Genomic DNA, 16,608 nt, shown 5'->3' with positions numbered 1-16,608 from the left:
GACCCAGAGACGCCCCTCTGAGCTGGAGGTACCGTCTCCGCCCAAGTCAGAGCACAAGGCCGGATAACCAGTGGGACTGCCTGCTACACGCCCCCGCCCTCCCGCGGCCGGGACAGCGGCGGGAGGGAGGAAGTGCGGCTGGGAAGCTCCGCCGCTCTCGCCCGGGTTCCCCGTTTTCCCTGACTGAGACTGCGAGGAAACAGTGCGGAAATCTGCACCCACCTTAAACCCGGCCGGCCCCAGGAACTTCCCTCGCGGCTGGGACCTGAGGCTTGGATGGAGAAGTCACTACAGCGTGCGCGGACCCGGGACGCCGCGCGGGGACCGCTTCGCAGCAGCGCCCTCTGTCGGCGGTATACGTATTTGAGCACGGCCTGAACTTGCTCCCTGTAGTACTGGGTGTAGGTGTTTTTGATGTTTCTGTTCGTGTGCAGATGGGGGTCGGGGTGTCTAAAACCGATGTACACCTTTGCACCTCTCTGAGTTAAACTCTGCTGGAAATCTCCAGATAGTTATGCTAACTCTGTGCATCTGTGTAGAGCTCCTAGAGTCATAGATTTGTGTAAAAATGAGTGTGAAGTCTGAGTGCCCAAAGGAGTGTACCTTGAGTGTGGCATTGGTTGTATACATGCCTGTGGATATTTCACTTTCTGCTCACATCCGTCTATCAGTAAGTACCTATGAGCGTAGACAGTGTTCCTACATATTTTGAGTGTTATTAGTAATACACATGTTTATCATCTTCCCAGGGCTGTGTCTTTATGAATGTGCACAATGTGTTGGAGGGTGGGGAGGGACAGAATGGGTAGTAAGAGTATGTTTCTGAAATCCACACATTAAAGGCATAATATGGGGAAGGGCGTTCAGGACATACTAAACCTTTGCCCTCATCTCATCCTCTTTGACTTCAGGAGGACGGTAGATTTTGCTTTCCAACCCTCTAGCATACAATTGCTGGATCCTGACCTGAACTCATTCTCCTGCTGGACGTCTCCTTATTCTTCCTTCTCTTGTCTGCGGAGTCCAGGGAGGTTGCCTCTTACTGTCTCTAATCTCTTGGGCCATGATGTCAACTCAAAGTAGTGAGCATCCCATCTCCTTCCTTTTTCTCCACCCGAAAGTCATTTCCTCTTAGTTCACTACCTGGGATTTTGATGCCTCTGTTCCCTCAGCATTATTGATACACATAGAGAGAGAGAAAAAAGGAACTACTTGAAATTCCCCAGAAGGTTGTGAGAGTTGTTTTCAGTGTTGCAATTTGGAACAAGTCAGTTTCTAGTTTAAGTTTCCATCAGAAAGCTTGTTAGGAGTAGGGTATATAAGCTCCAATAGTAGCAACAAGCAACAGCAGCAGAAGAAACAACTCTTTCAGACCCAGCGAACTCTGCAGCCTGAACAGAAGGAAGGTAAGCCTTTCCCTAGCCCCTGCCGCCCCTTCCACAGCCCCACAAGCTGTCCAGGGGTATAAAGTATTCATTTTAAAAGCCAACTAATAATAATTATTTACTAAGGTCTATAAAGGAAGCATATTTTTTAGAAAGGTTTGTCTTGTTTTAAAGTAGTATGTGTATAAAAATGTTTTCTTCAATATTAACATTCATCAGTTAAAGGATTTTATAGAATTAAAGTGAGTGGTGCTTTCCTTGTTATTGTAAACTTACTAAAAGCCTTTCATTCAATAAGTAATAATAAATTCAATAAATAATTGAATTCATGCTTATACCTCATAACTGTATATTGTTAGCATAGTTAGTCCCATATTTGTGGTGGGCTTGTGATAATCAACTAGATTAATAGTTGAGTTAACTAGATCTTTTGGATTAACTAATCACTTAAACAATGGAAAGCAACTCCAATGTTTAAAATTACTTTGTGAAGTTTTAAAATCTGTAAAAAGAGGGAAAAATGATCATCTTTACTATACTGGTGTCTGATAGTTGCCAAGGTAAATCATGTGCAATCATTTTCAGGTTAAAAAAATAATCATTAGTTTAAAATATCATTTTTAAAAAGAGATTACTAAACCTGAGCTGATGGCCCACTTTTTTTTCAAATGAGGAATTTCAAGGTATTAGAAAGAATTTGGGCAGCCTCTGAGACTTCATTTTATTGGGGTCTGAAATGTTATGGTTTCTGTCCATTCATTCATTCTTCTATTAATGATATCCCTCTAAGATAGAGTCTCTCTGCTAGACTCTGGGGACAAAGTATAGAATAAGACAGACATGGTTGCTGCCATCAGGGAGCTCAGTGTGGTGGGGAAGACAAACATGAAAGAAGTGGCAATATGATTGCAATTGTCTTAAGTAAGTGCTGTCCAAGGAGGACTGGAGCTCTGAGAGGAAACAGCCAGGAGTCCTGCCTTCATCAGGGCACCGTGCTGAATGCTTTATGTGAATTATTTCATTAGCATTTCATCACAACAAGGTGACCATTTTACAGATTAGGAGTGTAAGGCTCAAAGAGAACAAATGACTTGACCAGAGTCACACACCTAACAAGTGGCAGAGCTGGGATGCCAACACAGAGCTGCCTATCTCTAGAACTAGGACGATTCTCACATGCCTTCTGTGACTATGTCTTTTTATCTTTAAATGATAATTCTCTTTTCTGATTAAAAAATAATGAACAAAATAAAACTTGAAAGAGAGACGCTCAGCCAAATATCACTGGCATGCCCATGTTAACACCAGAGTTGGGGAGCCTTAACACACCACAGGATCTGGGGGTCCTACGTCCCTCATATGAAGGTTTCAAGAGTTTAGAAAACCTGTGAAATTACATTTTCAAACATTTAATCCTTAAAACTCTCAAATTGAGCATGCTGAGAAAATGTGGTCTGTGGGATACAACGCAACAACCCTTTGAGATGGGTATTACACTCATTTTACAGCTGAGGAAAATGAGGCTTAGAGAGTAATTTGGCCCATGACATATGACTGGTGAGTGGTGGAACCAGAATTCAAGCCCATGGTATCAGGTGATCTAGAGAACAACAGGGTAACTGCAAGCAGCCTCTTTGTGGTTTCCCCTGGGTTTGATTAAGAGAGTAGCCCGGCACAATTTCCACCTTCTGCCACTGTTCAGTGATTTAAAATGTAGATGATACAAAAATGGGCATTGCTTCTTAGAACCATCACCAAGTCTCTCTTGACCATGAAGTATGGTTCACCTGATATTCTCAGATGCATCTGAGGCGCAGAGAGGAAGTGCTGGGCACCTAGCTAAAGGGAAAACCCCAGTGTTAAGAGGGCATAAAGGACTCACCAGAAGGTGCCAGGAATCTCTGTTTTTTCATTCCCAGAGTGCTGACATCTGGGTTTTATAGGCCTGTATAATTGCAGTGCCTCTATGGGCATTTCCCTACAGCCAGGCATGACTTTTTTTCATTTTTATTTTATTTTATTGTTAGAGGATAGTTCCTTTACACTAGTGTGTCAGTTTCTGCTGTATAGCAAAGTGGATCAGCCATATGTATACATATATCCCTTCTTTTTTGGATTTCCTTCCCTTTTAGGTCACCACAGGGCCCAAGCAGAGTTCCCTGTGCTGTACAATAGATTTTCGTTAGTTATCTATTTTATACACAGTAGTGTATATATATATATATAGTATATATATATAGTAGTAGTATATATATATATATATATATTTATATACTACTGTGTATAAAATAGATAACTAATGAAAATCTATTATATATTGATATATATATGTATATTGATATACATATATATATGTATATTGATATATATATATTGTATATATATATATATATATATACAGGCAGGACTTTTTAATTTGTCCATCATGGACAACAGAGAAATTAAACTCTTACTTTATTTCTTCCTCGGGGTACAAGCTAATATGTTTGGGTGGCTTCTATAATATGTCATCTCATTGCATTCTCTCAACAATGCTTTGAAATGGGTATTATACTCATTTTATAGATGAGGAGACTGAGGCTCAGAGAGTAATTTGGCCAATATAAAACAGCTAGTGAGAGCTCAAGCCAGAATTCAAGTCCATGCTGCTGGCCTGCATGCCTGCAAATGTAATAACTGGTCCTCTGTGGCAACTAGAACTTCGCTAGAGTCACAACTTGAACTAAACTGATAAGTGTGCCCCTGAAAGTTCCATGCTGCAGTGACAAGACTGCTGATGGTGCTTGGGAAAGGCTGACTTCTAGTCCTGACTCTGCCACTCATGACCTTTATAATATAAGGGAATAAAGTAGGTGGCAAAGTGTCCCTAGAATTAGCACCATTCTGACAGCCATGATTTGTCAATATTTAGTCACCCTGACCAAGGGTTGTTATTTTTAAGGTATTTTGCCAAAAACTTTTGACTCTGGTCTTCGTATAGCCCAGTGGTTTTTGAAACTATATTCCTACAGAACATTGGAGAGCCAAGATGGATAGACGTGTGTCAGATTGAAAATAAATAATAATCTCCATCTAATTTTCAGTCTGAAAATTTTCATAAACCCTGGATACTAATCTTGACTGAGTTTCACTGTAACATGATGAATTCACTATAATAGGACTGATTTAGCACAAAAGTATGCATTTAATTACTCTGTGGTGAATATTCAGTATTTTATGGTCTTCTCCCAAGGAACATTTTGATTTTCAGGGGTTGTGGATCCTGGACATGGATTAAACCAATGGACCTTGAAGAGTAGTCCTCAGACCAGCAATATCAGCCTCCCCTGGAAGCTTATAGGAATGCAGATTCCCACACCCAGACTGCTGAATCAGTTATTTTAGGGTCAGGGTAGGGGTAGGGTCACCAGTCTGTGCTTTAGCAAGGATTCCAGGTTATTCTGACATACACTCAAGTTGGAGAACCACTGGTTACCTTACATGGGAGGAAATAATCTTTGTGTTTGGAACAATTACAGCCTAAACAGGAGAGAAAGGAGAGTTCTTTAACAAGGGCTGAACTCATTGCCAGAACTTGAAAGATCACTTCAAATATGACTCCCCCGCCCCACAATGTAAATCCCACAGTCCTGAGAGTCACTGCACATACTGCCTTGTGCTACAGTAATACGGATATGTAGCTTATTTCCCCAAACAGAGGATAGGGATTTAACAAAGTGACTTAAAAAATACTTGTTGGATGAAAGTATTTGCTCCTGAATGTCAGGATCCAGGTGAAAATCCTTTTCCGTTTCAGCTGTTCTAGCTCAGTACCATCTACATAGGGAGTAAATAATGACTGAATGTCAATCCAAACAAGTCACTCTCCTTCTCTGAGCCTTAGGTTTCTCATCTTAAAAATAAGAGGATTGTATCAGATGGCTGGCCTTAGGTCTCTTTCAGCTCCAGATCAACTGTGGTTCTCTGTTTGGAGACGTTCTTACCCAGAGACTGGCAGAGGACTCCTGGAATTCACTGCAAATTAACCTGAAAGCACAAAGAAGGAAGCAGAAGATAAAGATTAAAGACAAACGGAATACATAGAATGTGAACATGGTTTCCAAATGTGACTGTGTGACTACTGACATTTTCTCTTCTCCTATCCCTCCTCTTCTTTTCTCTTTTCTTCCTTCTCCTCCTCTGTTTCTGCCCCTCATGCAGATGCACCCTCAGCAGTTGGTCGTTTCCTGGTTTTCCCTGGTTTTGCTGACATCTCCCATTGTGGCCATATGGGAACTGGAGAAAAATGGTAACCAGCCTTTCCTGATTCTCTTCGAAGGTCCCAGGGCCTAAGCCAGGACTGTCAGGCAGTCCTGTTGAGAAATTAGACTGAAATGGGCAGGCACTGGGGCTTCACTCTGGGATAACAGTGGCCCTCTGTCCTTGTTCCACCTTTGAGGATATCTGTATTGTATGGCTTGAGGGTATCTATATTGTTTGGCTCTCACATTAAATGTCAGAGAAGGAGGTTTTGGTGGACTATGGCAGGAAAAGAGATACAGACTTTACCCGTATTACTAAATATCAGCTGTATCATATGATAAAGATTCCAAAGTGAGGAATTTGAAAAGTGTAAGAACTATGTCTTCCACTCCACCATGCATTATCAGACCCTCAGTTAGCACTGAGATGACTTACCTCTGACCAAGCATTTTGGGGAAATCATGGGATTTTAGACCTACATTGACTTCCATTCAGGGCTGATTTCTGCCACTTATTAGTTATGTGGCCTTGAGCTGGGTCACCTCTGAGCCTGAGTTCCCTCAAGTAAACTGAAGATTATGAAGTTATATCTACTACAAAGATTATTAAGTATACTAGTGAATACAGAAAACAACTCAACAGATGATGAAGTGACAGTGAATTAGCTAGTATTATTGTTTTGGTTGTTTAAAATAATGTGTCTGGTGATTCAAGGCCATCTATTATCCCAGTGATCGATAAAAATTATTAGTAGAATAATAGTTACTTATTATTAGAATAAAGGATTTCCTCTATCCTTCTAGTATCTCACACACAACAAATATGCATTAACAGATTGTTAGCTGTTCCTGAAAAGCCCTCAGATATTTCTCCTTGATGTCAATGTAACAACATAGACAATTACTGTCTTTAATTGTATAATAATAATGTTTATTGAGAACAGCATCTCATTTAATTCTCACAACAACCATAAGAGATAGAAAGTGTTTGTACCCCATTTTACAGATGTTAAAAGTAGAGGCTGTAGAGATTAAGTAACTTGCCAAATTTCACCCGGTAAGGGTGGAACAGGAACTTGACCCCAATTCTGTCTCACTTCAATGCTTATGCACTGAAGTATTTGAAGAAGGTTTTACCAGAAGGACATGAAGCAATTGTTTCCTCTGTCCTCAGACAGCTGAGCAAGAGGAAATAGCATGCACTTAAAATGAAGACATTGCAGCTGATCATGAGAAATCATCTTTCAGTAGTGAGAAGAATACACTACAATGGATCCCTGAAAGAAATCTGGGGCTCTTCCTCCGTTCTTAAGAATTTAGGGAAGACAAGGATCCAACCATGCCTACTTTGCCTCAGGAGAGTCTGAGAGTTTTAGACCCTCCCCTGAATAAAGAGAAAGGTCTGAGCCAGATGATTGTTCCAAACCCTTCCGGCTCTGGGAGTCTGAGCTCTCAGGAGCTATGGCCCTTGCATAGCCTGCCCTTAGTTACTTCTGATTTGGTAAACCACAGAAATTCCACAAAGTCAAAGTGAGAAACAGTGAGAGGGCATGCGACTCTGGCAATGAGACGAGATGCGGCCGGGCGCTAGGTTCTAGACACATCTCCTCATGCAACTGTTTCCCCTGCTCTTGGACAGGTGTCTTTGGCTTCTGAGTCTTAATTGTGACAGGAAAATAGCCCTGCTGGTCGGTCACCAGTGTGACAGAGACAGTCAAAAGTGTCGTGTGGTTTTATATCGGCACAGCTGACCATTTTCAAAACTGGGTCCCAGGTACTTTTTACATCAGGTCTGTGTTACCCATTCAGTAATTATAAATCCCTTTGATGTCAAGTGGGAACTTTATATTCCAAAACGATTCACATTGGGATGCCAATTATGAGAGCCAGCAGTAACAGGGCATTTAAGGGCACTGTGTCAAGCTCTTAGATGAATTAGCTCTTGTAATCCACTTCTCCACCTTCTGGAACAAGTTCTAATATGTTGCTTATTTTAAAGATGATGACACTCGAAGCTTAGAGTAGTTGAATGCTTTGACCAAGGCCACAGGCCAGTGTAAAAGATAGAGCTGAGTCCTAAACCAGACCTGTGTTGACTCCAATATCCGGGCTTTTAACTATCATGGCTCTCTAGAGTGGGTTTCAGAATCATCTGCAGAGATTACAAACAGGTCACTGGACCCAGCTCAAAGTTCTTGATTCAGTAACTGAGAATTTGTAGTTCTAACAGAGTCCAATGTGCTGCTGCTGCTGATAGTAGTTGGATGATCATGCATTGAGAACCACTACATTAAATAATTCTATTTAATTAATAATTGAGGCGTGAATGAATGAAGGTTTGATATGAAATACTCTTCAAAACATGATATTAGGCCATTCCTCAAGTGCCAGTTTAGATGCTGGTATTAAAGCTTCAGTGCAAAGGCCTGAGATATAACTCTTGTGATTCTAACTTGATGTAACGTTGCTTAACCTCTTGGTCTGAGTACCCTTCTCTATAAAATGGGAAGACTGAGATCTACTGAACTGCCTCATAAGAGTGTAAAGTAGCTTTTAAAAACAAAGAGAGAATGAAAATCTCCATTGGTGAATTTCATGAAGTAGGAAATAAATCCTTCAATCCCCATGGAAAATTGGAAAGCAGTTTCTGGCACAGTTGTCTAACCTTTGGTCTGTGAATAACAATAACAGCTAATTCTGAGTGACAGATTCTGTGCTGTGTTTTACATGCTTTTTTCATTTAATCCTCACAGCCAAACCTACAAGGCAGATACTATTATTGTTGTCATTTTACAGACAAGGAAACTGAGGCGCACGGTGATTAAGTATCTTTCTCAAAATTCCCCAGCCACCTAGTGGGGGCAGGATCTCAGTCCTCATCAGTCTTTTTCAGCACTTATTCTCTATGAACGTGAATTGTGCTGGAAGTTTCCTATGTCCACCAAGACTTGGAGAAAGAATATTGTGCTGTTTGCATTTTTTGGTGTATCAAGGTCTTCCTCATCTGTCAGCTAATCAGAAGTTAACTATTAATGGCAGCCTAACAATCAGTCAGTGGCAGCTATTACACTCAGCTTCTCTCTTCCACAATTTTGAACCCAAGTGAAGCCTGATAACCTGAGGTCATCTTCAGCAAGCATTTGCTGTTATTAGCAAGGTTGTGCTTCAGCCATTCAGATGCCCAAGTGATACAGAAAACACAGTCCAGTTCTCCAATCCCTGTGTTCTCCAGTTTATGTTGTAGAATTGGATTGGTATCCTGATGCTCCTGGAGAAATGGTGGTCCTCACGTGTGACACTCCTGAAGAAGACGGTATCACCTGGACCTCAGACCAGAGCAGTGAGGTCCTGGGCTCTGGCAAAACCTTGACCGTCCAAGTCAAAGAGTTTGGAGATGCTGGGCAGTACACCTGTCACAAAGGAGGCGAGGTTCTGAGTCGTTCACTCCTCCTGCTGCACAAAAAGGAAGATGGAATTTGGTCTACTGATATTTTAAAGGATCAGAAAGGTAATCCCATCCCCTTGGATGGTGTCAGTTTTCTCTCTGGCTCCATAAGAGATAAAAAAAAAAATTAGAATTTAAAAGGCAAGACATTTCTGGCAGTTGTTTTTGGACTGGATGGATTATTTTGATACAGAGGTGCATAATTACTGAGCACTTGTAAGGCATCAGGGATCATGCTATGGATAGGTAGAGTGGGAGAGGTGGTCTGTCCTCATTCTTCTCCTTTCCATCTCCTCCTTGCATCCCAGAGTTGACTTAGCAGTGTCTTGACCTGGCATCACTCTAATCCTCCTCTCAGGCCTCTTCACCCATCACAGGAGGCATGACTGTTTCTTGCCAAGTGTTCACATCAGTGTTTCCCAGCTAGTTCCTCTTGTTATATGGTCACATCCCAGTAGATGTTTTGGTCAAGGTAGCAGGAAAAGGACTGAAGATAGACTGCGAAGGTGGTTCTCCCACCTAGCCTGTGGGTCAGATTCATTATAGTAAGTCTTAGGCCACAGTGAAATTGGGGAGATTGGTTTGTTCTTTTCTCCTTTTCCATCTATGTGGTATATTTTTAAACAGAATTTTATTTTTTAAATAAAAGTTCCTTATAAGAGGATACCTTCATTACACTCCTGCAATATAGCCATTATTGTATTGTATAGTTCCAGTTATCTGTATTGTATGTAATGAAACTGACAGGGTGGCTGCTGTAGAATGCGGGGTGTCGCAGGGAACATACACAGCTGTTCCCTGGAAGTTTCCCTTTTAATTCCAACTGTGACCCTTTTCCATGTGCCTTCACTTGAGCTGTTTGCCTTAACCTCTACGGTCTTGCTCTCCAGGGTGGTAAAAAAAGTGCAACACTAGGCATTTTTTATGTTAAAAAGAACAGTATTTTATTTATAATAAAATCTGAATATTTGTAACCCTTAAAAAAATAAATAAATAAAAGGCAAGACATGCTTAATGTGGTTAATGAAGTCATACCAAGTCTCTTACTGAAACCACCCAAAACCTAAATTTTCCTTTGCTTTGTTTTTCCTTTGCTGGACACTTTGGATTATTGACCATCAAAGTCTCCTGTTGAGAGAGTTTCAGAGGGAATCTACATGCTTTTCCTGAGGTTCTTTTCAAACAGCAGTAATATGATTGGATGACTAACAAAGTTAACATGCAGTGTGTGTAACTCAACTCTGGGCTGATAGCCTTGAAAGAAATTAATACCTCCCTCTGATATATTAGGTGTGTAGTATAATCTACAGGATCAACATCCTCTTGGGACCTTTGCAGTCCTTGCTGAACTGCCTGCCAGGGGAACAGCAGCATTTTCCAAGGACATAAATGGAAAATCTTCACTCTTATACAATATGGTGGTCTGTAATTTATGGCAATAAAAATCTGTGCAATTTTAAAAGAAAGAAAATCCCTAAATATTGAATTTTTGTTATTTTCAAATACAGAACCCAAAGCCAAGAGTTTTTTAAAATGTGAGGCAAAGGATTATTCTGGACACTTCACCTGCTGGTGGCTGACAGCAATCAGTACTGATTTGAAATTCAGTGTCAAAAGCAGCAGAGGGTAAGTGAAACCACTGGGGTTTCTCAGCATTTCTCTTGAACTTTCTCATTAAGAAAATAAGGGCAACCTAGCAATAGCCTATCGGTTAATGAGAAAGGAGAAAATAAAATCAATTCTATGTTTTTAACCATCCCCCTCCACATATACACTCCCTTACCTAAATTAGGGAAAGAACATGAAGGTTTACGCTAATTGTCTGAATAAATGTAAGCATTAGAACAGGATATTATTGGGACTTGGAATAGCCTCTGCTATGTATGAACCCACACAACCAAATTGCCTGGCAATGCTTCATTAAGGCTCATAGCACCACAGGGAGAGAATAAAAGGAGAAATCAAAGCTATGAAGGACTTGCCAAAATTGCACCTTAAGTCAAAAATAGAAACAAGAGCCCTAGCGCATGGATCTTGTAAGCCCTGAGACCAACTCCAAAAACTCTGTGAAGCTTCTAGAAATTTCCCCAGGGCCACTTCAACTCCTTTTTCTTCTGCTGACACTACTCATCTGAAGGTCACTGTCCAATGCACTTGGACTTACCCCAAGAAACCAATTCCCTTGGTACGGAACCTACGTTAGCCCTCTATGTGACTTCCCTCCCTCTCATCTAAGTTCCCAAACAATGTAGGCTAACGGAACAAACCCTAAGTGATCACCCTGGCCTGGCCACTATTTAACTGAGTAAACCATTGGAGTCTTACTACTCCATCTTTAAAATGAAAGTGCTTATTAAGGAAATGCTTATACAAGTTCACAGAGACATAGATGCAAGGGTTCATCATGATGTTCTTGGTAATCTGCGGGGAAAGGTTAAACAGTGAGGTACATTATACCCCCTCTTATTGTGCAGTCTTCAAAATGAATAACCCAATCCATGTGGTGTGTCATGGGGTACTCCATATGTTCAGAAGGGGGAAAGATGGTTGCAGAATTATATATATACATACATATGTATGTAAATATGGGTGTCCCTGGTGGCTCAGTGGTAAAGAATCTGCCTCCCAAACAGGAGATGCGGGTTTGATCCCTGGGTCAGGAAGAATCGCTAGAGAAGGAAATGGCAATCCACTCCAGCATTCTGGCCTGGAAAATTCCATGGACAGAGGAGCCTGGCAGGCTACAGTCCATGGGGTCACAAAAGAGTTGAGCACAACTTAAGCAACTAAACAACAACATATATAATATAATAATAGGTTAGAATTTTAAAGCTTGTAAAATAAATATTTTATACATATATATAATTTGATCCTTTTTCATAAAAATAAAACCGATGTATGTGTATATAGACAAATACGTGTGTATGCATATATGTGTGCGTGCTAAGTCACTTCAGTCGTGTCCAACTCTTCGCAACCCCATGAACTGTAACCCACCAGGCTCCTCTGTCCATGTGATTCTCCAGGCAAGAATACTGGAGTGGGTTGCCATGCTCTTCTCCAGGGGATCTTCCCAACCCAGGGATTGAACCTGCATCTCTTACGTCTCCTGCATCGGCAGACAGGTTCCTTACGACTAGCACCACCTGGAAAGTCCTTATGTATGCATACATGTGGATAAATGATTGCTTTGAATACTCATAGAATAATGTCTGGAGGGATACAAGAAGCCAGGAAAAGTATTTGTATTTCTATCTAGGGCATGAGATTATGGTTAAAAGGGGGACTAGAGTTAAAAGAGGCATACACATTTCATTTATACACCATCTTAATCTTCTTAATAATAGGTATGTATTGATTTTTGTTCAGGAAAATGAATTAAAATGTTTAATAAGGAGATTTAACAAGGAGCGTTGGATCCAAAAATTTTCGGATTCATTTAGGCCAGAGGCATATAAGTGCAGAGTTGTTTCTAATCATTTGTACTACTTTTCGAAGCAACACTTGGTCTCATGGGGAGAGCAGTTGCTATCCCCTTGAGAGAAGTCAAACCAATTGGAGAAATTGCATCCTTGGACAGATGTCTGGCTACAATGGCTAGCGACTCACCTACAGTCTTGTGACACAGGATAACTTGTCTTTGATTTCAGCTCCTCTGACCCTCGAGGGGTGACGTGCGGAGCAGCGTCACTCTCAACAGAGAAGGTCATTGTGGACCACAGGGAGTATAAGAAGTACACAGTGGAGTGTCAAGAGGGCAGCACCTGCCCAGCCGCTGAGGAGAGCCTGCCCATTGAGGTCGTAGTGGAAGCTGTGCACAAGCTCAAGTATGAAAACTACACCAGCAGCTTCTTCATCAGGGACATCAGTGAGTCTGCTTGATTGTGTGTGTTGCTTAATCAGGATGATGCCATTCATCACATGTTCACAGTACCCCATGCAGTGGGGTGAGGGTTTATACATGCATTATCTCTTACTCTTCACCTCCACCCGAAAATAATTACAATGTAGATACAATTACTGCTTTTAAGGAAGAGGAAATTGAGTCCTGGCTAGGTTAAACATCTTGCCCCAGATCTCGCAGCTAGCAATTCAGACCTAGACTGCCTCAGAAAAAGAGCAGGCTCCTGGTTACCCTTCTGTTCTGCTACCCAGGCACCTTCCATGATGAATCCAAGCGCAGTCCCTCAAGCATAATATTCATATGCAGAACCAGAGCTTCCCCTCCTAATGTCCGTTATTCCCAACTAGTCTTTCTCTAGCATTTGAAAGAGACTTCTTTATAAATTGGCAGATGGAGATTTTGCCATTTGTCATATCCTTCACCGTTTATCCAGTGAACATGCATCATGACATAAACTGTGATAGAATCAGAGAACCTACTTTAGCATTTGTGGAGGGACTGCCTTTGGCGGGAAGGAGAGGGTGGGGTCTTGTTCATGTGAGGTGGCCGGGGAAGGTCTCTGTGAGGAGGTGGCATTATCTGAGTCCTAAAGGAAACAAAATGTCATTGTGTTAAGAATGAGGAAAGAGTATTTGTGGAACATCTAGGAGCCTTTCGTCTTTGTGTGGAGAGGTGCTGGGTTCAGGTGGTTCAAGCCCATTCTATGGACTCCATCTCCTCCCTACATCCTTCTAGAAGAAGGCATATTATTTGAGGACAGAGTCTTTCTGAGTTTCTGAGTCTTTCTGTGCCTTCTGCGCACAGTCCAGTGGCTGGCACATAACGAGGGCTTTTTATTGAATGAATGTAGGACTGAGCATAGAGACAAACTGGCTTCACTGCCACAGGACAAGTCAGTGTCAGACTCCATGAAAAGGCGAAAGAGAGAGCACTAAGTGGGAATCTGTCATCTGGTCCCCAGCAAGAGGTCCCGCCCTTTCTGAGTTTGGTGCAGAGGAATGATTGTAGAGAGGGTGGTCCTTCACTGCCAGCCCAGATGTAAGTCTTATTGCCTCTGAGATCTTTCCTCTGAGCACCACACAGAGCTTGTTCCACCCCCCAGGCCTGTATGACTGCACAGTGACGAGACGGATTCTGAGTCTCTCTTAGGTTCAGCCAAAGCAGCGGTTGGTGAGGACTGCCTCCCACAGGCATCGGCATGAGCATCACCTGCGGGGGTGACTCATGTCTGTCAACCAGGAGATCAGAGAAGTTCAGTAACTGTTATATGGACCTAGGCCCAGAGCTGGTCAACAGCGAAAGTGGGATCAGAAGCCAAAAGTACCTTACCCCAAAGCCCCATTAGGAAAATAACTGTTTCTCTGTCTTCTGCAGTCAAACCAGACCCACCCAAGAACCTGCAACTGAGACCATTAAAGAATTCTCGGCAGGTGGAGGTCAGCTGGGAGTACCCTGACACGTGGAGCACCCCACATTCCTACTTCTCCCTGACGTTTTGTGTTCAGGTCCAGGGAAAGAACAAGAGAGAAAAGGTAAGATGTGATTCAGGTGCCATCTGTTCTGTAGTCAGGTTTATGTAGGCCCACATCGAGGAGAAGATTAATAATGCTAGTAACAGCTAATGTTTAGTTGGTACTTTCTTTTTTTTATTTATTTATTTTTATTAGTTGGAGGCTAATTACTTTACAATATTGTAGTGGTTTTTGTCATACATTGACATGAATCAGCCATGTAGTTGGTACTTTCTATGTGCCTGAAACTCTGCTGAGGGTTTTCTCTGCATATCTCACTTAAGTCTCACAGTAACCCTGGAAAGGCGGGCAGTGTTATGTGTAACACTAGTCTTCACTAGTGAAGACTTTGAAGCTCAGAGAGGTGGAGTGACATGCCCAAGGTCACCCAGTTAGGAAGTGGCAGAACCTGGACACAAACTCAGTCTTCAGGACACAAAAGCCATGCACTTAAGACCCTACTGCCATCAGTATGGTTGATCATTAATTTTTGCTCTCAGAATTGGCCTCGATATAGAAAATCTGGGCTCTAGGAGCCTAAAATAATTGTTTCTAATGAATGAATATAATGGGTGATAGAACATTCATGCTATGTTTCATCTAAAGTGCTAGAAATTCCCAGCTTGTGAAATTATCTTATTGAACAGAATGTTGTCTCAGACCTTGGCTTTCAAACTTCCTTGCCTGAGCATCATAATCTCAAGTTCCTAGAGGCCCTTTTATAGAGCCAAAGTCTCCTTGGACCCCAGTTTTAGAAATCACTAGATAAAGGCCTTATTCCGAATAGTGTTTATATGTGGTAGAAATTTGATGATTCAGGAACTCCCTGAGAATTTTTTTTCTGGAAAGGAAGGGCTATTCAGGAGTAGATTTTACCTAGATCTTATTTAAATTCTTGCTATGTGCTTCTCAATATATTATTAATATATAGTATTAATAGGTAGTACTATTTACAGAGAATTTTCTACATGATTAAATACTTTGCTACTTTAACTTTTATAAAATTCTATAATGGAGTGATTATTATGATTATCTCTCTTTTATAAATAAGGAACTGAGACACAGAGAGACTAAGACATTTTCCTGTGACCACATAGCTAATAAACAGCAATGCCTGAGTTTGAACAAAGATATTTCTGATAAAAGGATCAGACTATAGAATTTCAGAATATCCAAGGGACAGCTAGAGGAAATCTGTCTCAGCCCGCCACTGGCCTAATACTAGAGTGAGTGCACATGGGTCCTTCAAGCAAGGCAACTGTGCTGAAAAAATGAAGCCTAGACCAATTTCTTCCTCCAGGCTTTAGGCTTACAAAATAGAAAAATCGTGTCTGTGCTGAGAGCTTCTGCCAGTAGGTGGCGCAAGTTCTACATACGCCCTGTGAATTCCGAGAGGAGTGCCCTGGGACTAAGGTGTGGATGTTTCGGGAGACTGTACTTGCCAAAGTATGCCCAGCCCACTTTGTGATTGCGTTGTCAAAAAGTTCCCTGTCCTTTGCAGAAACTCTTCATGGACCAAACCTCAGCCAAAGTCACGTGCCACAAGGATGCCAGCATCCGCGTGCAAGCCCGGGACCGCTACTACAGCTCATTCTGGAGTGAATGGGCATCTGTGTCCTGCAGCTAGGTGAGCAAGCCAGCAAAGCCCAGGCCAGACTTGTGCACCCAGTGTACCCACGGTCAGGACAATGGTGGGGACGGGGATGGTGTGTGGCGGGGGGGGCGGGGCCCCAAAACCCAGTCGCCAGAGATAGAAACGTTCGTTTGTTCACTGATGGGTGTTTATTTGACGCCCAGGGCATTCCAAGCACAATGCCGGGCACAGGGACACTACAGTAAAGAAAGCAGGCACAGGTCCCGCCCTTCCCGAAGGGAAGGCACAGAGACAGAAGTAGCCCAAAGTCAGAGCACAGGTGGCCTGCAAGCTGTTTCCAGGAATTACAATCTTATCTGGAGACCCCTGGGGCCACTGAAGGGCTTTAAGCAAGGAAATGACATGATCAGATAGATGGTCTTTTAAGAAAACGCCCAAGAGAACCTCTGGCAAGTATAGTACCAGCAAAATCTTAGGCCACATAAGGAAGGGGAGCACTCTTCTGACATGGAATCCCCAAAACCCAAC

The 16,608-nt window shown here is 42.0% G+C and overlaps 1 protein-coding gene across 1 annotated transcript; it reads left to right on the top strand.

Moving 5' to 3' along the window:
- The first annotated feature begins 5,585 nt into the window (after window positions 1-5,585).
- IL12B (interleukin 12B) lies at window positions 5,586-16,113 on the top strand. The gene is made up of 6 exons (XM_065936337.1): window positions 5,586-5,673; window positions 8,859-9,134; window positions 10,580-10,697; window positions 12,722-12,939; window positions 14,350-14,507; window positions 15,988-16,113. Exons 1-6 carry the CDS (start codon window positions 5,586-5,588, stop codon window positions 16,111-16,113), a joined length of 984 nt encoding a protein of 327 aa, XP_065792409.1.
- The last annotated feature ends 495 nt before the right edge of the window (window positions 16,114-16,608 follow it).

The sequence above is a fragment of the Muntiacus reevesi genome, chromosome 1, assembly GCF_963930625.1.
Source record: "Muntiacus reevesi chromosome 1, mMunRee1.1, whole genome shotgun sequence".
Lineage (NCBI taxonomy): Eukaryota > Metazoa > Chordata > Mammalia > Artiodactyla > Cervidae > Muntiacus > Muntiacus reevesi.
Note: the sequence above shows the minus strand (reverse complement) of the source record. Positions and strands in the feature narration are given on the sequence as shown.

What these genes read in the sequence shown, in the direction of transcription:
- IL12B (XM_065936337.1), top strand. Translation starts at nt 5,586, where the DNA reads ATGCACCCTCAGCAGTTGGTCGTTTCCTGGTTTTCCCTGGTTTTGCTG. An exon ending in TATTTTAAAGGATCAGAAAG is followed by an intron (nt 9,135 to 10,579) that starts GTAATCCCATCC and finishes TTTCAAATACAG; the next exon opens with AACCCAAAGCCAAGAGTTTT. An exon ending in AGTGTCAAAAGCAGCAGAGG is followed by an intron (nt 10,698 to 12,721) that starts GTAAGTGAAACC and finishes CTTTGATTTCAG; the next exon opens with CTCCTCTGACCCTCGAGGGG.